Source organism: Nicotiana sylvestris, chromosome 6, assembly GCF_000393655.2.
Source record: "Nicotiana sylvestris chromosome 6, ASM39365v2, whole genome shotgun sequence".
Lineage (NCBI taxonomy): Eukaryota > Viridiplantae > Streptophyta > Magnoliopsida > Solanales > Solanaceae > Nicotiana > Nicotiana sylvestris.
Window position 1 is genome coordinate 7,884,150 of NC_091062.1, and position 26,806 is coordinate 7,910,955.

The 26,806-nt window shown below is 35.1% G+C and overlaps 2 protein-coding genes across 2 annotated transcripts; both read right to left on the reverse strand.

Annotated features, from left to right (window-relative positions):
* Positions 1-1,910: 1,910 nt before the first annotated feature.
* Positions 1,911-9,587, reverse strand: LOC104221264 (uncharacterized). The gene is made up of 5 exons (XM_009772287.2): positions 9,123-9,587; positions 8,473-8,510; positions 3,580-3,856; positions 2,976-3,259; positions 1,911-2,449 (listed from the first exon to the last, which is right to left on the reverse strand). The coding sequence occupies exons 1-5, from the start codon at positions 9,450-9,452 to the stop codon at positions 2,014-2,016; spliced, it is 1,365 nt and encodes a 454-aa protein (XP_009770589.1). The 5' UTR covers positions 9,453-9,587; the 3' UTR covers positions 1,911-2,013.
* Positions 9,588-10,529: 942 nt separating this feature from the next.
* On the reverse strand, positions 10,530-14,631 carry LOC104221265 (uncharacterized). The gene is made up of 7 exons (XM_009772288.2): positions 14,290-14,631; positions 12,801-12,911; positions 12,578-12,676; positions 12,376-12,486; positions 11,992-12,295; positions 11,558-11,697; positions 10,530-11,473 (listed from the first exon to the last, which is right to left on the reverse strand). The coding sequence occupies exons 1-7, from the start codon at positions 14,425-14,427 to the stop codon at positions 10,922-10,924; spliced, it is 1,455 nt and encodes a 484-aa protein (XP_009770590.1). The 5' UTR covers positions 14,428-14,631; the 3' UTR covers positions 10,530-10,921.
* Positions 14,632-26,806: the final 12,175 nt, after the last annotated feature.

Consider the following 26,806-nt stretch of genomic DNA (forward strand, 5'->3'; position numbering starts at 1 on the left):
TCTGTGTTTTGTTTCAATCGCCTATTATGTTTGTTATTTAATTATAAAACATGTTTAATTATTAAAATGTTTTTAACAGCTTTATTTAAAATTGAAAATGTGACTATTAATTTTTAAAAGGTGTCTATTATCAAGGATTAAATTTGTTAATTCTAACATACACCTAAAGGGTTTATAAGTACCCCTTGCCTCTCCAAAACGAAACAAAACACAGGAAGCAACAATTTTCCATCTTCTCTCTTACTGCTATTTACAATTCACAGAGTTCATTCTAGTGAAAATTCGAGTTAATTGCCGCTACTCGAATTTCATAGGCTTTGTAAAATCCTGGAAGAATTCTGCCATAATCCTGCAGCAACAATAGTGTGAGGCTTAGGCCTCATTTTTTTTTTTTTTTTTAAGATTAAGACGTCTGAATCTGAATGCACATATAAATATCAAGATGTGTATTAAGATTAAGGCATCTGAATCTGAATACACATCTGAATATATTAAGATGTGTATTAAGATCTGAATACTAAAAATTAAGACTGTTTGATTTTTAACATCTGAATACATAAAAGTTATTTTTATTTGAAAACTAATAAACATAAAATTCAAATGAAATACTAACTAATCTAATATTCTATCAATAAAATATATAATTTTTTAAATTATGATAGTTGTTGGTGGTGATGGCTAACAGGTGAATGGCGACTAGAGGCAGTGGTTGGTGGTAGTTTTGGTTGATGATAGTGGTTCATGCTAGCAGGTAGTAGTGATTGGTAGTGGTGGCGATTATGATTGAGGATGGTGGTGATGGGTAATGATAGTTAATAATGGCGGGTGGCGGTTTGTGATTGAGGAAGGTGGTGGTAGGTTATAATGATGGGCGGTACCGGTTGTGGTTGTTAATGGTGTTGGGGTGGTTGGTTGTGGTAATTGAGGTGAATAAGTGTTGACTGTGGGTGAGAATGATGGTGGTTGGAGTGGTGGGAATGGTAGATGGTGATGGTCGGTAATGGCGGCGGCTATGATTGAGGATGGTGGTGGCGTGGTGATGGTGATGGTGGTGGTGGTGGTATGGTGGTAGTTGACAATGGTAGGCAGTGGCGACAGTTAATAATGAGTATGTGATAGCATCTTAATGAAATTAACCCTCTGTTATAGATCTTAATCATACAGACCTATTCAGACCCATTAAATGGTTATGAAGTAAAAAAAAAAAAACTTAATGATTAAGATCTGAATAATTAAGATGCAAACTTTAAAAACAAACACACTTAATGTCTGAATGATTAAGATTCAGGCCTCCATTAAGTGCAAATAAAATGAGGCATTAAACTCCTAAAGGACAGTGTACTATTAAAACCTGATTATTTCATACCCATATTTCTGTAAACACGGAGCAATTGGGTTTCTCCATTCACATTTTACTCCCAACAATATCCTTGTCCTATTGTCTATGCAATTATTTTTCATGTGTTTTTTGAATCTAGGGGTAGATATTTAAGTAGGTCCCAAAAACATTTTTGTTATCTTTCTTACAATTAGATGAGAGCTTAATGTTGTTTTGGTCGTTTTCAATCTTCATCTACCCTGAAGGTTAGTAAGAACCTAAGCAAGATGGGGTTCTTTTCTTTCTTTAACCTTTTCTTGTTCTTTTTGGTGGAGGGCAAGAGAGGCATTGAAATGATCACCAGAATCTCATTATTGCAGATGTCTAATGTAAATATAATCAACAATGCACAGAGAACAGTTTAGGTACATACATGAACAATGTAAATTTGAGACAATTGGAAATACAGAACTCTACACACCTGGTCCCGTGATCGGACAATCGCAGTACAAATCTATACTATGGGTGCCAAACAACAACAAAGGGTATGGCCTTATAATAGCAAATGAACAAATAACAATCAAAGTAAGAATTCAAGAGAAAAAGTACAATTTGTAAATAAAAATTAATAATTGAATCGTAAAATATGTACACAAGGTTTTATTGATCCGATTGTTTCAATCAATTTAATTACATTAATTGTGCAGATGAACATATTGAGAAATGTCTGATGCAACATGGGAAATCCAATTAGCTGTGGTGCCAAAAAAGAGTTCCCAAAACCAAAGATCCAATGCAAGAACAGAAGAAAAAATTAGCAGGGCTAAAGTCTGATATCGATTTAGAGGCCAACCTGAGACTTCTGCCATCTGTTTCAAGAAAGGAAGTGAACTGGTTGTTAGGTCGCGGTTCCTTATGGACCAGGCAGTTACCCACTGTACCTGAGAAGGGACAAGGTCAAACTCTTCTCGCAGCCTCCGTCCCAAATCTGGCATGTGCCCGCCACCATACAGGATAGCAATCTTGTTATGACCCTCGTTCATTGCTCTTTGAAGTGCTTCTAATGCAGCTTTGTTTCTCTCTCCGATGATGACAGATTCCGCCTCTACATCAGCTGTGATCTGTGTGAATCTACATGTATAATGGGAAGGGGTAATTTCTTTAGTAAATGAAAAGAGGCAGTTGCAAACGCACACTACACAGAAGATCAGATGGAGGAAAAGGTAAACAATAACAGCACGGAGCAAAAACGATACTCTGAAAAGATTAGATTATCATCTCTGTTGATGCACCAACTTATAGACTGTACCATATGAGCTTTGCATTCATGGATAACATCTGCTTTGGAGAGAGGATTTCTTTAAACGGTCCAATGCAGCTTCTTTTTTTCTTTTCTTTAGGCTGGTTTTACTTCACTATTCATACTCTTATACTCGATGTTTTCAGATAACTTCTGTTCTTTTTTCTCTCTAAATTATTTGACCATTAATAGTTATTACTACCTATCTAAAGTTCATATGAGTAGAATACTAGAATATTTTAGAGTGGAGGTGTTCCTTAGCCACCACTTCTGATTCTCAATCTATAAAGCAGAAAACAATAAAATATTCCAGCCTGCTGCAAACCAAAACTAACTTTTGACTGCCAAAAAACTTACTCGGATGTTAGCCGCTTTGCCAGGAAGACCTTCATTGCAGCACCAAAATCAAGTCTGGACAAGGCTTCTAGTTCAGGATATTCAGACGCCGGGCTTTTCACATCCGCACAAACACCTCCAATGATAAGAAGTCCAACAAGAGGCATCGGCAGCACCCGAGAAGCCCATAGAAGTTTGGATCTCCAAGGGCCAAGATCTTCTGGAATTGTAGGTTGCACAAGTGCTTTTGTTGATCTAAGGGTCATATCTCTGGCAAATGTGAAGAAGCTCTCGCCTCTTTCAAGCTGAAAAGTACATACAACTTGGTGAGATCTTCGGGTCATGTGAGCAGAGAAGACAAAAGGAAGAAAATTTGGCAGAGTTAAAAAAGAGAAAACTAGAAATGTTGGTCTGAGGTACAACCTTATAAATAATATATACATATACACACCAAACATACGTCAACCAATAAATAATACATAATACAGATAAAGCAACTGTCGTTTACTTAACAAAATAAGCAAAGGGAAGTGAGGGAGAGGCTTCAAGTGTATGAACATTTTGAATAAACAGCAATTCGTTTAACAAGTAATGGCCTCAACAGCAAAGTTATCACATAGACTACCTGGAGTAACTTGAAGGTCTCAAAATCAAGATCTGCATGGTACCAATTCTCACCCTCGTAGTCAAGACAATCTAGCTGGAAATCAAGCGTGAGAAATCTTGCCATCTGCCTTTGGATGAATCCAATAATATTAAATCCCCGTGATCTTGAGCTTTTTAATTTCTTTCTAGAAATAGAACTAGAACCTCTTCTACTCTCCAAACTTTCTCTGCTGGCTACCATCTCATAAAGAACGCAATCATATGGTTCAAGTTCCTTTTGTAGGGCGGTAAAGTACCTGCAAATACAACATTAATCCAAGTCAAACCGTTCTGTCAGACAACATCAGAAAAGCATGATGCAGAAATAGATCAAGATATCAGATGAAAACTTTAAGAAAAATAAATAAATAACCATGACCATGAGACAGAATCAAGACGGAAACAAGTGCCATACAAGCAACCAGAGTCTGTACGAAAACTGATTCACGAATATATGGAACTATTAACTATTACCGAAAGATGATTAATTCTATCTTATTCGGCCAAAGTTGATGACTGCTATCTTTTGATGTGGTTAAGCAACGAACCTTAGGATGGTTCTTCAATTGACAATAATTACCCAACTGCTAACCGCAGTTTTCTATGGAGGCAATGAAATGAGAATCTATTAGCTTTAGAAGTTAGAAGCATGATGCCAATGAAACACAGGAAGTGGGAAAAAAACTCTTCAGTAAGACAGGAACACATTTGTTCCCACTTTGGGAATTCCACACGAATTAGGAATTTCAGTTGAAGCAGTTAGCAATTCATGAATTGCATAACATGGAAAGGATGATTTTCAATTTGACGAGAGCATTCATGAAAAGGCTCTGCCAGAAGACGACCTGGATTAAATTGGATAGTTGTACTCCACTAATGATGCAGGTAATCAACTGAATATCAAACTATTCAGAAAAGATAATAATACGTCATCAGTGATCGTAGGTAAAAAGGTGAGCATAAAACACAAGGTGGAATATGCAGAAATCTAGAAAGGAAACTTCAGTATCAACTCAACAAGGAAGATGAAAAAGATGCTACCTGATGCATTGCCGAAACCAATTCAGTCCTTTTGTCTAGCTCAAGTTAGCTTATAATCGAATTTTAGCTAAAATATATTTTAAGAAGAGGAAATCACAGCACTTCACATTTAAGAGTGGCGGTAATCGCAGTTAAATAGACTTTTTCCTAACCAGAACACACAATGGGCGACATGTTAGGACTTCAATGTTATACCAAAGAAGCCTTGACCACCTGACATAGATTGGTAGTCCCTGATGTGAAGCTAAAAGAAGAGAAGAGTTCCAAGCACTAACTAACTAGCCCTTCCGGAAAAGCTACAGAAGGAGAAAACATTGGACCTAGAAGCTTAGGTATATACCCAATAAAAGGAAGTGCAAGAACAATTAAGAAAGTAGCAAGTGAAGTGATAGGTGTGTCTAAACGCCTAAGACCTCGACCACATGAATCATGGTGGTGGAAGGAGAAGGTGTAAAGCATTATTAAAGCAAAAAGAGAGTACCATCAAAAGGTTATAAAAACAGAAGACCGAGGAGACTTGAAGAGTATAAGAGAGCTAAACGAGAAGCTAAAAAGGTTGTTAGCGAAGCTCGAGGTAAAGCCCTGGATGGCTTGTGGCAAAAGTTAGAGCTGCATGAAGTGGAGGAAAAATGTACAAAACTAGAACCCCGGAAAGAGAAGAAGATCAAAGACTTTATTCTATCTTCATTAAAGAAAAAAAGATCAAAGACTTAAACCAAGTTAAATGTATTAAACACAAAGGTATAATGTCTGATATGACCACCAAGGATTGTGGTGAGATGGATATGATCCCTCCACCTTTAATCAGAGGTCTCGAGTTCGAGCCCTGAGAAAAGAAAAAGAACCCAGTAGGGAGCGCTTCTCGCTTCCCCATTTAGCGAGCCTGACACGCGAATCTGGATTAATCCGAACCTTAATGCGGATACCAGACACCGTGTGGGAAACCAAATGAAGATTATGTCTGATATGTTCGAATATTTATGATTCAAAAATAAATTGTGAGAAATAGGAAAATAATGATAAGAAATATAAATAGGATTCAAGGATATAAATAGGACAAAGAAGATGTCAGAGAAGTCAAAGAACATAGCCCCCCCCCCCCCAACCCCCCGGATCTGATCTCTGTTGCAAGAAGAGAATCAATTGAATAGCTGTCGTCCAGAAGTGCGACTTCAATATGTTTTCCAATTATTACTTGGGTATCAACTAAAGAGTCTACAACTTGAAGGATCTATAGCATTCAAGGATCTATGAGATGGTCACAGTGTCACAAAACTAGACAAAATTAGAGATGACCCCATTCAAATAAAAGGTATAGCATATATATTAGCAAAAAACATCCGAATAGAAGGAAAAAGACAAGTTGTACAAAATTCCTTATGTGAATAGTTGTAGTTGTAATTACCAAATAGTCATCCTTCTTTAGGCCCCAACAAATGCAACATCTGATTTCCTACATTCAAGGATCTAATGTACAAAGAGGAAGCTAATAGGCTCCTTTTGGAAAACATCCAATAGGACATAGACCAGAGCCCTTTTTGAATCAAAGAATGTCATATGAGGTGGTTTGGTCATATTATAAGTAGCCCTCCAAAAGCACTGGTTTATTGGTGTAAAACCATGATAAGGTATTAAAACGGAATAAGATAGACCTAAAATCACATGGAAGGAAGTTCCCCTATCTATTAAAATCCATGCAGGCTTAGCGAGAAATAGAACACAATTGAAGGAAAAGTTCATCACGTACAGGTGGGAGATGGAAGGAGAATCAGCTTTTGGAATCATAGGTGGTGTGGAGAGGATACTCTGAGGGTCTCTTTCCCCATGTCTTCAGAGTTTCAAACCAGAAGGAATTGATGGTTCAACATATTCGCAAGGATCATGAAGGGGGTAGTATGGGACCTCTCATTTAGAAGGAACATGCGAGATTGAAAGATTGCGGAGCTCCAAGATTTGTTGGCACTGTTATATGGGCAAGACAGGCCCCAGCCTTCTTGTGATTCTTGGAGATGGGGGTTGCGTGGTGATGGTTTGTTCACCGTAAAGTCCTTTTACCAGAGTATGTTAGTGAGAGAGGAGACCACTTTTCCATACTCCTCAATCTGGATTCCTAAGGCGCCCACGAAGGTGTGCTTTTTTGCATGGCTAGCGGCAAGGGGAGTGATCTTGACTACGGAAAATCTGCGAAAGAGAGGAATTACACTTGTTAGTTAGTGCTACATGTGTAAAAGCTCAGGGGAAGAAGTTGATCATCTTTTGTTGCATTGTCCTGTGTCCTCGGGTTTGTGGAGGGCAATCCTGAATCTTTTTGGTGTTCAATGGGTGATGCCAAGCACTGTAAAGGAAATGTTATATAGCTGGGCCGGTTTTCGTAGAAGAAGAAAGCAAAAGGCGTGGAAGTTCACATCGTTAGCTCTCATGTGGATAGTCTGAGGGGAGAGAAATTGGAGAGCTTTTAAGGGGATTGAGTCTCCTTTTTCACATCTTAAGAATAGTCTTTTATCTTTGATCGCTTTTTGGTGCACTCGTATAACCCCTGCTTGTATAGAAGATTGGGCGTCATTTGTAGAGAATCATGTTCTGTAAATTCTCTACTTCTTGGTATACTTCTTGTATACTGGAGTTTTCTCCCTTTTGATTAATACAATTTACCTTATCCAAAAAAAAGGAAAAGTTCATTGTTGGTAAGTTTACGTTAGATTCAATGTTTGCTAAGAGTCTTTTAATCTATTAGAGATCCGTATGTTAGTAGAAAATGTATAGAACTTCTAGTGTTTGAGAATCTTCAAATTAAGTGACACATATAGTGAGGATTCACATAGCCAACCCTAACTAACTTGGAATTGAGGCTTTGTTGTTGTTGTTGTTGTTGTTGTCTAGCTCCAGCCATGGCTACTAAGCTTCTTTGTTATCCATACCACATACGAGGGAAATATGGATTCCTTTTGGCACTTACTTTACCACATCAGCAAACAAAAAGACAAGTAGTTTTAGCAACAGAATTTCACCTCTATATTACAGTCGTTAAATGCATAGCAAAAAATCTGTTAATATAGGGTAACACAATTACCACTTTGACATTATTCATCACCATTTGAGAGAAACCACAGAAATGAGCAACATTATCCAATCTCTTACTCTTCATTCATACGAACTGAGTTGTGCAGACTAATAACTAGCTGTTTATCATATGCATTTCTAATTCCTCACATATGTCTTGTGCCCCTACCTTTACTTAGATTCTAGGGGCAGTTACGATTAGCTTGTACTATAAATATCCTCCCTTTCCCACGATTGTACCCCATTCTCATTCTACTACTCATACTGTTAACATGCTGAAATCACTGCAACACCTTTCTCTCAATTACAAGCGTCGTTCAACAGCTTTCTTCAACTAAGGATTGCTCAATAAGAAATTTTATATATTTCACTACTTTTGTTTATATAGTTTCCATTGCTCTCTTACCTGTACTAGCAAAGATTCATCCTGTTAGTTCAATTCAAATTGCTTTTAGCCTAATTCTATAAATTTAAATGACTAGTCTAATAATCAGATTTTAGGTTAAAATTTATAAATAAATGAAATATTGATCAATCTAGTTCCTCACATTTTGGTGTTTCACATACCACATAGATGCTACCATGTTCAAAAGTAACCATCATAAATCAACATAATCTTAACTTCTTCAACTTATTGATGGTGAATTCATATTACCCAATCTAGAGTTCTACACAGAAGCCAGTGACTAGTAATAGAAATAATCTCACTTCATATCAACATAACATCAAGCTCCATAAAATATTTTCTGGATTCTGAGAGACATGAACTTACTCTTTATCAGCAATGTGTATCGTAGACACCAAATCGACCTACAGAATTAAAATTTCAAAATCAAAGTCAAACTTCAAAAATTAAAGTCAAACATAGCCAAATATTCAATTCATTTTGCAAATATGACTCATATCAAAGTCCTAAGTACACAGTCAATGTACATCAGTTTTTACACTTTCAGGCCACCCAAAGTAAATCTACAGGTAAGCCGCTTACCTTAAAATGTAAAAAGTGGGATTTGTAGACTTGAAATTAAGACAGGTTACCTGCTATAGCGGGTAAAGCTGATCTAATATTGTGAAAAATCCTTATACCAATGGTGTATATAACTTAAACTAAATACATCACGGATTTAAGTTATATGCACTGACTGACAGTGTAATGATTTTTATACTATCCGGTTACTTGCCATTTATTGTTGGTTATGAATGAATGCTTATTAAATTGAATTACCTACAATTGACTTTTCGGTGACCTGACTGTGTAAATAGTTTTTTTAACCTCACACAATATACACACTCGCGTACGCGCACACATACACTGCCAAATAAAATGCGTCCCATGCCGAAATACACACACACACACACACACACACACACACACTATTTCTGAAAGTTCCAGAAGGTTCAGTTCGAAACATTTTATTTTACCTGGAGAAAAGGTTGAAAAAGAGACCAAGGGAACTTCTTACGGTAAGTAACGACAGCGGTTTGCAGCTCAGCGGTGCTAACTCCATCATCGGCACTAGTACTTTTTTTAAACCTCATGAAATCAGCAATCGAATTATTCCCGAAAAACTGCTCTGCCGAGTCATTATTATCGACCAATAGCTGCTGCTTCGATAAGAAAACCTTGAGATTCGGAAAACGAGGAATTCGTCGGAAGGAATTAAACGAGGTGGAAGGGGAATCGGAGCTGAAATTTGAAGGAAATGGAGATGGAGATGTTGAAGAGAGTATAGAGAGAGAAGTTTGAACCATAGCTCTCTTCTTCTAGAGAGAGAAAGAGAGAAGAACGAGGATATGGTGAAGAAATAGTTGGAGAAAAAAAAATCGGTTGCTCTGGTTCGGGTTGTGGCTACGTTGCACGGGAAGTCGGAGCTTATTAATTAATATATTCATTATTGGTTTATTATTCCATATATATAAGGAATTTCGAAATTATAATGTAACTCGGTGTATTTCTTTTTTCTCACACTTCTTTGCTTTGAAGCATTAACATGGCATCCTTATCAATCTTTATGCATCTAAATTCAACAATTTAATACCAAAATTATGATGGGGTGGATAATATCCTTCTATCATTGACCAGTAATTTCGAGATCGAATCGTGAGAATCAACATATAAACATATTTATTTTACAAATAATTTAAAATTTTATAATTTTTTCTTAAAAATTAGCATCGATATTATCCGTTATATCCTTGCTTACAACAATAACAGCCCAGTGTAATCCCACAAGTGGGATCTGGGGACAGGGGCAAGGGTGGTCAACTAACCATCATTCGCCAAAAAATTATACTGCATATAAGGTAAAATATTACTTGTTATTGATGAAAAACAGACTTTGAACACCCTTGCATAGCCCACTGGCAAAGATTGTTCAAAATTTGAACACCCTTATTGAATTTCCTGGCTTCGCCACTGTCTGAGGACGATAGGATGTACGCAGTCTTACCCCTACCCTGGAAGGGCAGAGAAAGTGTTTCTGATAGACCCTCTCGGCTAAGAGCATTATATCCTTGCTTGAAACATAATATTTAACAATTATAGAGAATACATTTTTTACATTTAAATACTTGATTATTATATGTATGGTCACTTTCTTATCAAATATATTATTAAGTGTTTCAATCTCTTTGTTATTTCATTTTCACAAGCTAAGATTTATTAAGCTCATACTATATTTTTTTATTTGAGATGTTATTTTAGCGACAATTCTTTTTTTTTTTGGTCGAATTTTATGGACAATTCTTAAAAGTAAATAAAACGTATCAGTGTGTATCACTAGCAGTATCAGACAAGATGGAACCCTGATAATACAATAATACATATAGTCACTGAACAATATAAGGATGATTATTTAGTAGTTCAGTACAACATTTTTTGTCAACCTGTAAGGCTGCAACAGCCTAGCAACTTATAACAACAGTACATAAAGAATTTCCTAAGTACACTGAAGAATTTCAATGGATATTTAACAAATTTAATGAACTAACTAATACAAGGTTGCAATATGCGAAAACAAAATTCATGAGGAAGTAATCCACGGAGAACAGACCTGCAGGCCTGAGCTAATCTACCTCTAGCTATAATCCATTCCAAGGTCGACGTCACCAATATATGGCAATCTCTATAACTTTTTTCCCACAAAGTAACATATAACTTGATTAACTTCTATGGCAACTCGTTGGTTCTTCGCTCTATTTGGCTCGGAAAGAAGTCAGAACTAAGCTGCAACTCCTGTTTGCGACAACAATTGAAGACCAGCTTTTAAGTCCTCCAAAGTAATTGTTAATAGTTGGCCTGAGTCTATACAGTCAAAACTGAGTCTGAGATCCAAATTTTCTCTTGCATTAACTAGCATTGGATCCACTAGACCTCCATTCATCTCCTTGCGCTGCTTTTCAGTGATCTCTTCCTTGATAAGTGATGCAACAGCATCAACAGTACATGAAGGATGCAACTTAAATCCGTATAGCAAGCTACTATCAGCTTGATTGGTCATCTTAAGATGAAGAATCTTGGCAAGGTCTTCAGAGCTAAAGTTGTCAAAATGGAAAAATTTTGTCACTCGTCTACAGAAACCTTCGTTAGAAGTGATCACACGCTTCATTGGTTCACTGTAACCTGCAAAGATTACTACAATTTTTCCACTATCCATGACTGACATTATCTCCTCTAGTGCTTCCAAACCATAGTCCTTATCATCTGATTTCTGCATAGGTATTAATCGATAGGCTTCATCAACGAAAAGAATCCCCCCTTCAGCTTCTTGGATCTGCAGAGTTTCCCTAGACTTGGTCACCTCGAAGCCAAATATTTATGGGAAGATATGGAAAAACTTCACTCACAAAAATCTTACCTTTCTCCTTGTCTTTGGTCCTGTATGACCAACAAATTCACCAACCAGATCTGTTCTCTGCACCTCTGTCACCTTGTCAGTGGGAAGAATCCCCACCATATGAAGTAATTTTCCAAGAATGCGAGCAACCATAGTTTTTCCTGTAATAGTATACCATCACGAAAATATATGAAATCAATCTAGAAGAAATATATATCAAACACATAAGTTGGCTAGGCAACTATCAATGGGTAAAGAGAAACTAAAACACATCCTGCATTCAACAGCATCACTAACATAACCACGAGCTACAAGGTATGTGCTTTCTTTCGATGAGTTTTTTTTTTACTTCCTTTTAACAGTTTGACACCATTTCCTTTAAGTAGAATGGGTAAAACATTGTGCTGTGCGTATTGGAACATATTTTTCTTTGTAAATTATATAGACTTGATTACCTGTTCCAGGGTTTCCAAGGAAAGCCATATGGGGCGGTCTTCTTGCACCAACTTTAAGCCCTAGGGCCTTACGCCTCTCATCCAAGAGCATCCCCTTTGCCCATTTGCGGAGCTGCAGTTTAAGTTCGTCCAATCCCACTATTGTAGATAATTCATGTTCAAGTTCATCCATTTTAGCTTTGGTCTGGCTGCATGCTTCAATGGCTTTACGTTTTCTTTGTTCTTCAAGATAATGGTGGAGAAGCTCGCGCAATTTTTCATTTCCAGGGCCATGAGAGAGATGATTTATAGGAGCCATGCCCTCCTGCACTTCACATATTATTCAATAAGCAATGACAAGAAAAGGAACATGAACTTAATTTGAATAAATGGAGTCTACAGTACATTGTCTTCAGCACTACAATCCGCGTCATACTCCAACAATGTCTTTACTGTTGAATAGTCTTCGGCTCGCAGTGAGTGCCAAACAGCAAGGTGCAAAGGAGTCATCCCATTCTGCAAAAAGCCATATGAAAATGAAAATCAAAACAAATTGAGAAGCACATGTCCCAGGTCCAATCACAATTGTAGCAGTAAATATACATACATTGGCTCTGGCTTCAACAATAGCACCATGAGCAAGAAGCACTTTCGTTGCTTCGTTACACCCATTCTTGGCTGCCATGTGCAATGGCGTCTCTCCATACTGCAATGCACAAAATATTAACACCAGAAGGCAGAAAAGAAAGCAAGAAGTTACAAGAGACAAAGTCCAGTCAGCTCCAAAAAAAAAATGCAACTGTATGTAATTGATAGATTCCTTCACGTACCATGTTCCTGGCTTCTAGCTCGACCTTTTCTAGGCCCGACCAACCAAGCAAAAACTTAAGTATTTCAACATTGTTGTAACCAGCAGCGACATGAAGAGGTGTATGCACCATCTGCATCCATATAAGTAACAAACCATATAAAGACTATACTTTTCACAAGCAATCTTCTAATCTAGCTTCCACAAGGCTGTGACCAGGAAAACATGATTAGTAGCCAACTCACTTTGAAACTTTTATAAAACCATCAGTACCCCGTTTAATTCCCTCCCTCTAGAAAATTCCTAAGGAAACATAAAAGCAAGAAAGATCAAAGACATTGTAACCCCAGCAACTACTTATATTAGCCTCAAATTTAACTCCATATCTAAGTAAAACATTAACATCATGAAACAACAAAGTGCACGAAATAACTCCAAACAAAAAGCTATACATCAGCTTTTGAACATGATATCGCGTACCTGAGGTCACAAACTACACTAGCATAGTACAATTAACTCTATTAAACTGGCAACCAAAAAACCATTTAGTGAACCTTCACCCCACCCATTCACCAAAGCAACTGTACTATTATGTGTTAGCATGCACGATTTGAATTCAACAGAACATAAAAGAAAAAGAAAAGAACTTTTTTAAATCCAATGACCAATACTCTAGATGTATAACAAGGCAACTGAGTTTGACTATGGCTGTATAAATGAATAGACATAATCAGGTTTGGGGCAATCATAAGCCATAATCGAACTTAAAAACTTAAAAAATGTCAAGTCCCACATTGGTTGAGGAAATGGTTTGTGGTCTCCTTATATGATATTGGGCAATCCTCCCCTCATGAGCTAACTTTTACGATTGAGTTAGGCCCAAGAGTCATATCTTAACAAACAGATTTTACCAGAACAATATTAGAATGATAAGGATATCTTTAAGCATCTTCCTCTTTTCTTAATAACCAATAAAAGTGGAAGATGCATAAGAATATTCTTATTATTCAAATGTTTTTTGGCTTAAGTATTATATTTAACCTCTTTTTGTTCATGTTTGTCACTATTAATCTTGCCCCAAAAAGCTCAGAGTTGGAGCTCCAATTACATATATAAAGCATACCTCAGTGGGTTCCTAAAACATACTCTCGCTATCATAGGCGAATTAAGAATTTGAATTTTGTGAATTCCTGAATTCAATGATTGTATATATTTAGTGGATTTCTTAACACATACATTTTTTGCTAAAGCTACTGGGTTCGGTCTTAAAGCCTACATCGTCCCCTGCTCGTTATGCATTGGAATTCCTCAGAAAACACAGTATTCAGGACTGCATTATCATATATTTAAGCGGTTCCTTACACACATTTTTTTAATCCAAACGTGTTTACATAGATAATAATAAAAAACCTACAAATGTTACGGTACCCCTTTATAGCACTTCTTGCACGAGTATAAAAACTACAAATGTTAATAATATATAAAGACAGAGAACGAGAGAGAGATCGTACAATAGGGTTGCGTTCATTGAGAAGAGAAGGGTTGTCATTGAGCATCTTTCGAAAGGCAACAACATTTCCAGATTGTGCTAAGCCATGAATGGTTGTGGGCCTTGAGGATCTTGACCGTTGATCCCGCGGCCGCTGCATCTTTTCTTTAATTATTTCCTGTCGTAATTTTCCTCCCTCTGGCGAAAGAAAAACAAAGGAAGCAAGACGTCGGTGGAATAGAAAAGGGATATCAGCCTTTCAGTCTCAGGGGAATTTCGTCAAACAAGTCATGTGTGAGTCATGCTGCGCGGAAAATGAAATGGAGTGGAAGTGTCCGCATTTCGTACACGGACTCGGGGCGCGTAGCATTGGCCGCTGGATTTTTTTATCCTAATTTGATGGCTTTACAGCTGCAGACCAATAGCACTGCACCTTCCAATTTTATGGTCTTTTTCTATTTCATTAACTATTATACAATTCTTTTCTCCCTTTTTATGGCGTCCCGACTAATCCAAATTCACACAATAAAATTTCACTTTAAACAATAAATTTCTCTCTATCAAAAATCTACTCAACTAAATATAATTGCTTAAAAATATTTATTTGTTTAAAATATAAGAAAAATAATTTTTCCTAATAGTGTTAAACATGTTTTAGAAAAAAATACAAAAATTGAAAGATCAAAGAACAATGACAGTTTAGTCAAATATCGCTTGTTATAGTTAATATTTCTTAAAGAATGTGGAGAAGAATAAAATAGCAAGTGCATAGAATTAGAGGAAGTATATTTTAATTTTGCATACTAACTAAGTCAAAAATAATGAGCAATTTTGAAGTATATAAGTTAAAACCTAATCTAATATATCATTTGGATTGTATAACACTTCTTTAATCTATAAAAGGTAAAATTTATATCTCAAAATTGCATAGAAGTACTATAGACCACACTTTATGATTAACTAATATTTAAAAGATATGTGAAAAAATTATCTACTTCCTTTTATTGTGGCTTGGGTTGAGCTGTTGCTTATCCAAAAGCTTTTGGAAAAATGACATTGCGTAGCTATTGTCAAAATAATAGCCGAAAAATATATTTTTTTGTATGTTTTTTGAATATATATATATATATATAATATGTATATTATATGCAAAAATTATGCAAATTTTATACATATTTTTGGTTACCGAATATAAATAATTTCTGGCACATGTTAAAAGTGGGGGAAAAAACAAAGCTTTTCAACGACAAACCACTAGGTCCATCACAAACTTCCCTGGGCTTCGATTAAGAAGCCAATTTCTCAAGGCCCAATGGATATGGAATTCCCTCAGCTCCATCTAATGTGGTAAGGATTAGGTGCGGATTTAAAAAATTTCATAAAGCACTATTTTTTAGTGGTAATTAGCTATTTATAGATATCAATTGTTATATTACGGATTGTAGATACGTTTTTTATTTTTATAATATGTATTAGACGTATTTAAGCTATTGTATTCATGAATACAATAGCAAAAATAGGTGTGAATCGGGGAAGTCCAGCTAATCAGTTGTTGTATTCGACTGTATTCATGGCGTGAAACATGGGATTACAGCTGGACAGACTATTGTATTCAACTGTATTCACGGCGTGAAACAGGAGATTACACTATTCTTAAACGGAAAGTGAATCAATTAATATAATAGACTCCTAATATAACTCAATAAACTCAATTATAACACACAAAATTTGTATTTCCTTGTATAAAAAAGATTCTCAACCGAAAAATACCCCATAAACATAGCAGTCTTCAGAGAAATTATATAATATATCTGAATACATAAATTATATTAATTAAAAAAAATATATGAATACATTCATGGCATATAGCGAAACAGTGAATACAATGAAATACATAAAATACAGCGTGATACATTGAAATACGATGAAATAAAAGACAGTGAATACAATGAAATAGATGGAATACAACGAGATACATTGAATTACAATGAAAAGAAAAAGAAAATGAATACAATGAAATACATAAAAATACTGTGTGATATGTTAAAATACGTTGAAATATATTAACAGAAAATCAAGTTGCTCACCCCCAAACTCCGTCGTCTTTGTTCAAGAATAAACCCTAATTTTCGGCGAGTCCGCCGTTAAGCATAAACCCTGAATCTCAATGTTCCACGCACTCTGTACAGTAAAAAAACTGATAGTTTTGCTTGCCTCGAAAGTGGTGAACAACAATCCAACTGTCGTGGTTAGCCCTTAGCTTCCCGGCAACCATGTTTGGATTCAGCAAATTATTGCCATAATAAAACTTCGATTCTTTAAGCTTCCAGCGGCAACAGACGCCTAAATTATTCTAGGCATGGGTCTTCCTGAAGTGGTCGATGTTGCCCGCAATTATGTCGTCATGGTCAGAATTCAGAGGTGATGTTGTATTTTGTAGAATCGGAGAAGTCTTCGATATAGGTATTCCAGACAAATTTTCAGGGAATGGGGAAAGAGAATGACATGTATCAAATTAGAGAGAGAAAAAAAATGGCGTAATTGAATAGCGTATTTAGTGGCTTAGAGGTAGGAGGTAACCAAAAGTAGATATTTTGCTATAAACATTAAAAGGTATCTATAGAATATAATTTTTTTTAAATGGTATTTATTTAAAATAAATAAGGTATTAACCTTTGCTATAGAAAGTAAAAATTCCTAAAAATTATAAGGGAATCTTATAGAAATATCCCCAAAAAGTCTCAACTTATCAACATCTAACCATTAATCATAGACTTACCAAAACTAACTAAATATATATATAAATTGAAAACCTAAAGAAATAAGTTTTTTTTTTTCCTCTAAGAATCACACACAAGGATCTCCTTCCATATTTTCAAGCATGATTAGCAATATTAGATACAAGACGGAAAGAAAATCTCATGGATGAGGTAGCAAATAAAGTGATAAAATACAAAAAATACATATATACAAGATTCCAAAAATCTAAGCAAAAAAAGGGTCGTCTACCAATGGGTATAGTTGAGATTCATTGAAAACATATATATGGGTCAATATACAAAATTTGAGAAAGATTGGAGGTGGTTTTAATTGATTTGGTATAAAAATTCGTAGTTAAAATCGAGTTCAAAAAATTCTTCTGCCACACATGTATCACGCATGTATCTCCCGCACAGGTATACATGGATATACATATGATACACATTTGATACAAATATGATACACAGTGTAATACACCTATCATTTTTTTCATGTTCATCTTCTACTTCGAATTTTCAATTCAAACCACATCAAACTCCACCAAATCATCCTAAAACTTAGATTCAAGCTCCTTAAGATGTACCCAATCTATTCTGGTAACACTCACCCAAAAGAAAGCAATTTGAGCTTTTTTTGGCTACAAATAGCTAAATGGTTAATATTCATAATATTTTATGAATTGATCAATTTTTGTAATAAGCTACTTATAAATGGACATAGTTGGTATTTTTCCAAAATTAAATTTAATAGGTCCGATCTTTAAATATTTTAAAATTATACATATTTGTACTTTCAAAATTATGAATTCAAATATGATATTTACTAAAACTTTGGTGAATTTTCACACACACACATATATATATAGGTACTTACAACTTGTTTGGATGGTTTTTACGTATCATTTCATAATGTATTGTATCGTACTGTATTATATTGTAATGTATCGTTTGATAAATAAAATGTTTGGATAGATTGTGTTGTTTGTCATCGTTTCATGATAACATGCACCATCAATATGAAGAATAAACTTGCAATATTATAAAAAAAATTATGATACAGGGTAAAATTATTATATAAAAAGGTATGGTAAATGATAAAATAAAATTATTTAATAATAAAGGGTGAGATTGAGAGATAAAGACAAGGTAACGACGCGACCACACCAAATCGGTCGTTATATAAAGTGACACATTTCGTCGTTACGCAACGACGAATTTAACAATACGATACAATAAAATTTAAGTAACAATCAAAATAAGCATCGTATTTAACGTAACAATACGATACAATAAAATTTAAGTAACAATCAAAATAAGCATCGTATTTAACGTAACAATACGATACAATAAAATGGGTAACAACCATCCAAACAAACTGTTGTTACGGGTTGCATCCGCCCATAGTATGGTCTAAGGTACAATGCTCGAAATAATTAATTTTTGGTGTGAATGTGAATATAGATTTTAAAACAAATTAAAATAAAATTTATATTTTCAAAATAAAAAATTAAGAATACTCGCTTTGTCTCCTCAAACAGTAATAGTGTCACGAAAAAATTTAACAGAGAGATATCTTTTAGGAATTAAAGTTTGAGACGAATAATTTTAGTGTTTACAACATTAGCTTTGCATATTAAGCCGATATGGCAACCTATTTTCTTACGCTATTAGATTAAGTTGACTTACAATAATAGATAATTATGCATATTTAAGCTGATACAACAACCTATAAAATACAGTAATAACATGTGATAGCTAGTTAAATTACAATAATAATTTACATATTTAACTTATGAAATCTCCTTTTTAAGGTAGATTAAGTCGTTAATTAAAGAAAGATTAATAGGTCAATAGGTATCATGTAGGAAGGGAAAATGGTATTTGAAATTTAGAGTTGTGTTTGGACATGAATAAAATTTTGGGTTATTTTTGAAGTTTTGTGAGTGATTTGAGTGAAAATTTTGAAAAACAGTTTTTTTGAGTTTTTCAAATTTTCGAAAATTTTCAAAATACGTCTTCAGGTAAAAAATTTATGAACCAAAGCTGATTTCGGAAAAAGTTAAAAACATTTGGAAAAAAAAAAAAGAAAAAATTTCTTTATGTCCAAAACGGGCTCTTAGATTCTTTCTTATCATAGTTCCTGCAATCACGCTAATAGGTGTGGACAATACATAATGACAAGATTTTGACCAAACTATGATTGCTCCACTTTAATAATCTTACTATTTCTTTACAATGATAAATAAATAGATTAATCTTTTATGGCCAATTTCGTAGCTATAGGTTACTAGAAAAAAACAAATTGGTTAGATGAGGAGGAAACAGAAAAATTAAATATGAAAAAAAATTAATATTCAAGGTACGTTATCCCAAAATTATAGTTGCACATCTTATATGGGATAGATTTTTGCATAAAATGTATATCAGTATTAGTTAATAATTAATAACTAAATAGAAAATTATTATTTTAATCACGATAACGTGACGATTCCTGAGAAAATATTCTCGAGTTGAAAACATTTTCTTTTAGCTTTGTTTTTGTGCGTGAATTTTACGCTTTGAGTTGAGTACATAGCCTATTATTCTGGCCTCTTATTGTTTACCCTCAAAATCTGATAACAATTGAAGTTATACGCGATTTTAAGGATATGTAATATAACTTGATACAAATTAAGAAAATAAATTAATATTGAAATTAATGATAAGAAAACAAATGCAAATCACATAAATTAGACAGCCTTAGCCTTGGAATTTGATCACCCTCGAGCCAAGAAATGCCTCAACTGATATTAGAACAAAATAACAAGATGAGAACAAAAAATAATAATGTATTGCTTTTTGGTGCGTATTCCAATGTCGTTCACAAATAATCAAGCCTCCTTTTATACAGTAAGGCGCGTCCTACTCTTGATAAAATTTTATAAAAGATAAAAAATCTCATGATTTGTTAATTAATCGGTCTCTTCTTGATACGTGCCGAGATTTACGCCGTGATCTCCAACCGATCGCGGATATTTCGGCCTCCCGTTATTTGGCTCAACAAAGTTCCCTCTATCTTATTCAGTCCCGAAGTCACGAGTTCAACGATTTAACTTCGCGCTTTGGTTCGATATAACTCGAGATCGAGTTTTAACATGTCACGTTTCAGTCTTGACTTATCATACAATATACGAACTCGGTTTCGACAATATACACTTATACTATTACATATATAAGGAATGAAAAACTCAAAATAAAATCACACTTAATTTATATTTAGGAATTAACTTCCACTCTCTAATTATTAGGTGCACTCACCAAGAAAAATATAAAAATATGTAAAGAATGGAGGTCAAACGTAAGGTGAGGTGCAAAACGGAGTCATCCGACAAGAAAGACCAAAGTTTTTCATTTGTCTTGTAGTATTTCAGCTCAAAAATGATTTGTTCATTTATTTTTTTGTTTAATTTTACTTAAATTTCCTAATGAAAGTTACGATTTTTTATAAGTAGTTTTTATTTGGTAGCAGCATCACTAATTTGTTAGTCTTTTATACCACCAGAATATGATTGGATAAATATGATATTTTTCATCATTAATCAAAGGTCCCTGATTTGTGTTCTGAAAATAGAAAAAAAATTTAGTAGGGAGCGTTTCCCTCTTCAATAAACCTTATGCTGTGTGAATTCGAATTAGTCCAGGCACTAATATGAATACTAGACGGCAGACACCGGTGAAACGCTCCCAAAAAAAAAGTCTCTTATAATTCGAGCGAGTGTAATTTATTATTAATTTTCATGATTGGCAAAGAAATTCATTGCGTAAAAGATTTTTAAAGGTGGATAAGATGAATTTATTTTTATTTTTTTGTTGGCCGTTGTTGAGAGGTTGTCATGTTGTATCAATGTTGCATTTTAGCAAGCGAATTTCATGGCACGTATTATGATTAACAACTAACCCCAATTTTTCATGTGACTTCAGCCTACCTTATCGACCTTATTAGTATTATATTACGAAGTTAATTTAATTTTTGTGATATAATTATTTAATCAATGACTTTTCTTGTCGTTTTCGGGAATACATTTATGTAATTTCATTCTTTATTACATAATAATCATTGATATGATAGTTCAAACGATATCGGTTCATTTTTTATCACATTCAACGCTATCAAACATTTTTTTGGATTAAATATGGATAAGAGAGAGAGATAGAGAGTACGAGACTGATATATTATGGGGAAAGGAGAAATTGATTTAAATTTTATGCATAGACAGCGTATATTATGTTATCAATATGCTTTAGCTCGTTATAGTGAATTATCATGATTTTTTGGATTATTAATTGACATAACATACATAGAGTTAAGTATGTATAGTTGATTTTAAATAACTTAGATAGTGTAAAAGCTTCCGACACGGTCCACCACCACTAGAGGTGGACTTTATAATCAGAGTCACCGGCACCCAAAAAGTTCGGCAAAAATTTCATATATATAAGGGTGTGTTTGGTATGAACGAAAATCTAGAAAATATTTTCATGGAAAATGAGCGGTTTTATCACTTTTTTTCCCTTGTTGGTTGGTGAGTGAAAAACTTTTTACGAAAAATATTTTTTAGTGTTTGGTTAGAGAGTAGAAAATATTTTTTTTATACTACTCTCCTCACCTCTTCCCCCAAGTCTCCATGTTTCCTTGCTCCCCCCCCCCCCCAAATACCCAACGTTTTCAGGACTCTATTTTCTCCAACAATTTAATTATTTTTCTAAAAATTCACACAAAACCAAAGGAACTAATGTGCTACTTTATTTTTTTACGCAAAAAAAGATTGAAATTTATGCTTCATAACTATAAAGAAAATACTCTTTTTTTGGTTGAAAAAGAAAGCACTCTTTCTATAACATAAAAGTAAAGTAATTATTTTATTGAAATAAAAGAAAATACTTTTTCTACATCATGAAAAGAAAATATTCATTTTGTTGAAATGAAAAAAAATATTTATCCTACAACATAAAAAGAAAATACTTTTTTGTTGTTGAAATGAAAGAAAATACTTTTTCTACATCATGAAAAGGAAACACTCATTTTGTTGAAATGAAAAAAAATACATTTTCCACATCATGAAAAGAAAGTACTTTTTGTTAAAATATGAAAAAAAATACTTCTTATATCATGAAAAGAATATAATCATTTGTTGAAATGAAAATTTTTTTTATCTATAACATGAAAAAAAAGTACTATTAATAATATTTTTATTTAGGGTGGGGCTGGAGGGCGAGGGTAGGATTGGGGCGAGGTGGGGGGTTGGGGTGGCATATACCAGCTGATCAGGTGGTGGTGCGTATATAACGCCGTAACCTTTTCCCATATATATATATATATATATATATATATATATATATATATATATATATATAGGGGTGTTCAAACCGAACCGGAAAACCGCACCAAACCGAAAAACCAAACCAAACCTGTGACGACCCGGCCAGTCGTCTCATGAGGTACCGCTCCGTTTTCCCCATTTCTGCTTCTTTATGCTTCGTTATCCGTATTTTATGGTATCGGGTTAGTCGGATCAAGTCAGGAACGATTTTGGTAAGGTTTGAGACACTTAGTCTCTTTTAAGGGAGTTTGAGTTGGAAAAATCAACCAGATGTTGACTTATGTGTTAGAGGACTCAGATGTGAGTTCCGATGGTTCGGTTAGCTTCGGGAGGTGATTCATGACTTAGGAGTGTGATCGGAACGGGTTTTGGAGGTTCGGAGTAGAATTAGGCTTGAATTGGCGAAGTTGATGTTGTGGCGATTTCCGGTTGATAGGCGAGATTTTGATATAGGGGTCGGAATAGAATTCCGAGAGTTGCAGTAGCTTCGTTGTGTCATTTGGGATGTGCGTCTAAAATTTCAGGTCATTCGGACGTGGTTTGGTTGGGTTTTTGATCAAAAGCGTATTTCGGAATATTTTAGAAACTTAGGCTTGAATGCGATGTGATTTGGTATATTTGATGTTGTTTGAGGCGTTTTGATGATTGGAACAAGTTTGAATAAGGTATTTGGTTATGTTTGTGCTTTTGGTTGAGGTCCCGGGCCTCGGGATGATTTCGGGTGGTCGTCGAAGAAGTTGAAAGGTTATGGCAGTTGCTGAGATTTTTCTGCTTCTGGTGTTTTCACACCTACGGTTTGGGGACCGCAGGTGCGGCGCCGCACGTGCGGAAGGGAAGCCAAAGAAGCGGATTTGAGAGAAAGAGCCATGAGCCGCAGATGCGGTAGTTGGACCGCACCTGCGGAGTCGCAGGTACGGAGATTGGATCACAGATGCGGAAGGGCCCGTTAAGTGATTTCCGCAGAAGCGGAAGAGAGACCGCATATGCAGTATCGCAGAAGCAGCAATGGTTTCGCAGATGCGGAACAACTAGGCAGAAAGTATAAAAATGGGTTCTTCGCGAATTTTGGGATATTTCACCATTTTTGACTTCAGCTTTGGAGCTTTTTGGGCGATTTGAGAGGGGGATTTCAAGAGAACTTCATTGAGGTAAGGAATTTGGACCTAAAACTCGTTCCTATGCTATTATTTCATGGATTTAGAGCTAGAAATTATGGAAATCAAAGGTTAAAATTGGGGAAACTAGGGCTTGAGAACTTAGGCTTTTAATTGTGGATTTGAAGGACCATTTGGGGTCGGATTTGAGAACTTTTGATATGTATGAACTCGTGGGGAGATAAGGAATCTATTGATGTAAAAATTTCTGAATTTCGAGACGTGGGCCCGGGGGTCGGGTTTTGGTAATTTCAGGATTTGTGCCCTTTGTTGATTGTTTTCGCTTGGATTTTGTTCCCTTAGCATATGTTGACGTACTCGTTCTGATTTTGGATAGATTCGACGTGCGTGGAGGCCGATTCGAGGGGCAAAGACGTCGCGAGCTAGAGATTTAGCCAATTCGAGGTGAGTAATGATTGTAAATGATGTTCTGAGGGTCTGAAACCCCGGATTGCACATCGTAGTGCTATATTGAGGTGAGGCACACTCTTGATGACGAGCGTGGGGTCGTGCACTATTGGGGATTGTGACTTCGTCCATCCTGATTGATGATTTTACCGCGTATTTGATTGGAAACTATTTGCTATCATCATTACTTGGGCTGAATGCCATATTTGGGCCTAGTGCCAACTATTTGAACCCTTCAGGGATTTTATTACTATTTTCTCACTGCTTTGACTTTATACTTGAACTCAGTCATATAATTTTCCACTGTTTTCATACTCAGCCATGTTTACTTAGTTTTAAGACTTAAATGATATTTTAAATCATATTTAGGGCTGGGCATCATGTTTTACTATTGCCCGAGTGGCTTATGTGATTTTGACTGAGTAAGGTCGAGGGCCTGTGTTGTGAGGATACTTTTGGGTCGGGCTGCACGCTGCAACGGTGATACACTGATACTGATATGAGGCTGAGGGCCTAAGATGTGTACGCCACGAGGTGGCTTGATTGATATGAGGTCGGGGGCCTAGTTTGATGCCACGAGATGGCTTGTTATTACGCTTGGGCCGTAAGGGGCCCCTCCAGGAGTCTGCACACCCCCAGTGAGCGCGAGTACCCATTATGATGTGAGATTGAGCCCGATGGGCTGTTATTATTCCGAGATGTTGCCCGAGGGCGGATGTGGTGATATTGTGCCCGATGAGCGAACTTTTATTTGCTTACTCTACCTTAATTACCTGTCAATTACTTGTTTACTTGTTGAAAAAGGATTTTACTTGACTTTCCACTGTTTTACTGCTTTTAAACGGTTTTAATGCTTCATTATAGAATGCCTTGTGCCTTACGTGTTTTCTTACTTTCAGTCGTTATTTACATTTGTTACTCACTGAGTTGGAGTACTCACTTTACTCCCTACACCCTTGTGTGCTGATTCAGGCGTAGCTGGTTTCGCTCCCGAGTGCTAATTCCTCCAGCTTCAGGCGGGCTTTCCGAGATTACGAGGTAGATATTGACGTCCGCAGCCCCGTGTCTCTACTCCCTTATCGCTTCTACTTCCCTTCAGACAGTTGTACTAGTTATGGATTTGGCAGAATTGCATTATGACTTATAGATGCTCATGACTAGTGACACCCGGTTAGGGCTGTGTATGGGTGTTCTTCCGCGTATTTATGTTATCATTATTATTTCGGATTTATTTTATCATGATTAGACCATTTCTTAAATGCTTAACTGTTAATAATTGGAGAAATGGGAAGTGTCGGCTGGCCTTGTCTTCACGAGAGACGCCATCACGACCAGGTCCGGGTTTGGGGTCGTGACAAAACCGATTAAAAAACCCGACTAGGTTTGGTTTGACTTGGTTTGGTATTGAGTAAAAAATCCGAACCAAACCGACATATAAATATATAAATTTTATTTATATTTTTAAGACTTTATAGTGAATTTTCTTTAGAAAATATGGAAATATTTAAGATCTTCTCATGTATTAACCTTGAAAACGTAAATTAACGAAAAATTATTGTTAGACGACTAAGAAAATAACTATCATGTGTTACTAAAAAAATTCTCCCATTAGAATATTTTAATAGATCATATATTTGCCAATTTTTTCCATATTTACTAAACATATATTCACTTATCAAAACTTTATCTATAATTTTAACAAAGTACGATTGAAATAATATTCATGATTTCATGACCAACATGCCAACTACTTCTTCCAAATTCTTTAGCTTATGTGTTGATTTCAGAAGTCCTGAGGATGCTTTTGATAAAAATTATGTTTGTTTAAAATCTGATGATCTTTAGTATCAGTAATACCCTTATGAACTTATGATGGTTTTATAAGTTTAAAATATATATTTTTATTTCTGGCTTGAATTTTCTAGGCAACGACTAATACTCTTGAATTTTAGTATTTAATAGATAAGATTTTTATTTCCTTAAAAATAATATACTATTTATTCTAAATTGACGTAGCAAGAAAGAAAAAAATAACCCCCGGACAAAAATGCAACAAAAAATAACAGCTCAATTATAAAGTAGCATATTTTTCATAAGAGATTTGCTATGACTAATGTTATTGACCAAAGCAACCTAAATAAACTATAACTTCTTTTGTTTTATTTCATGTGTCTTTGTTGATTTGTTATGGAGCTTAACGAAGTAAAGAAGATTTTTTAATTTTGTGGCCTCAAACAACTTTGAATTTGTGGTCTTAAACATGACACGTGATGTTAGACCGAAAGAGTTACCAAATATAAAAAGTGACATTGTTTTTTTCGAAATAAACTAAAAAGAAAAATAAGACATATAAATTAAATATACAGAGTTATTAAATTTTATTGTAATTAAAATATACGGTGTCATTTTCCAATTTTATTTATTGAGCACAAGCCTCATTCACGAGAAGTTTTATTTTGTGTCTCATACAACTTACACTAGTTGTATGAGGTTCCTTTTTGTCTCACAAATTTGTGGACAACAATCTTACACTTTTGGGTCCACAGAAATCTGGGTCCACAAAATTGTGACACAAAAAAGTTGCCTCATACAATTAGTGTCAGTTGTACGAGACACAAAATAAAAATTTTCCTCCTTCACTAGTACTATATTGTTATGAATAGTTTGTACATTGGATACTACTTTGGATACTGCATTGGATACTACATTGGATGCTACATTGGATGCTACATTGGATGCACATGTTGTAAATAACTTAAAGATTAAATTTCCTATTTTATGTCCATCATCTTTACTTTTTATGCCTATAAAAGGCCATGTAATTGCAATGAAAAATTACACCAAAGTGAAAGAAGAAA

Coding starts and splice junctions, on each gene's coding strand:
- LOC104221264 (XM_009772287.2), bottom strand. CDS start 9,452: ATGGTTCAAACTTCTCTCTCTATACTCTCTTCAACATCTCCATCTCCA. Junction 3,857..8,472: donor ATACACATTGCTGATAAAGA/GTAAGTTCATGT, acceptor TTGTATTTGCAG/GTACTTTACCGCCCTACAAA. Junction 2,450..2,975: donor GCAAAGCGGCTAACATCCGA/GTAAGTTTTTTG, acceptor TTATACATGTAG/ATTCACACAGATCACAGCTG.
- LOC104221265 (XM_009772288.2), bottom strand. CDS start 14,427: ATGCAGCGGCCGCGGGATCAACGGTCAAGATCCTCAAGGCCCACAACC. Junction 12,912..14,289: donor TCAATGAACGCAACCCTATT/GTACGATCTCTC, acceptor ATATGGATGCAG/ATGGTGCATACACCTCTTCA. Junction 11,698..11,991: donor CCTTGGAAACCCTGGAACAG/GTAATCAAGTCT, acceptor ATACTATTACAG/GAAAAACTATGGTTGCTCGC.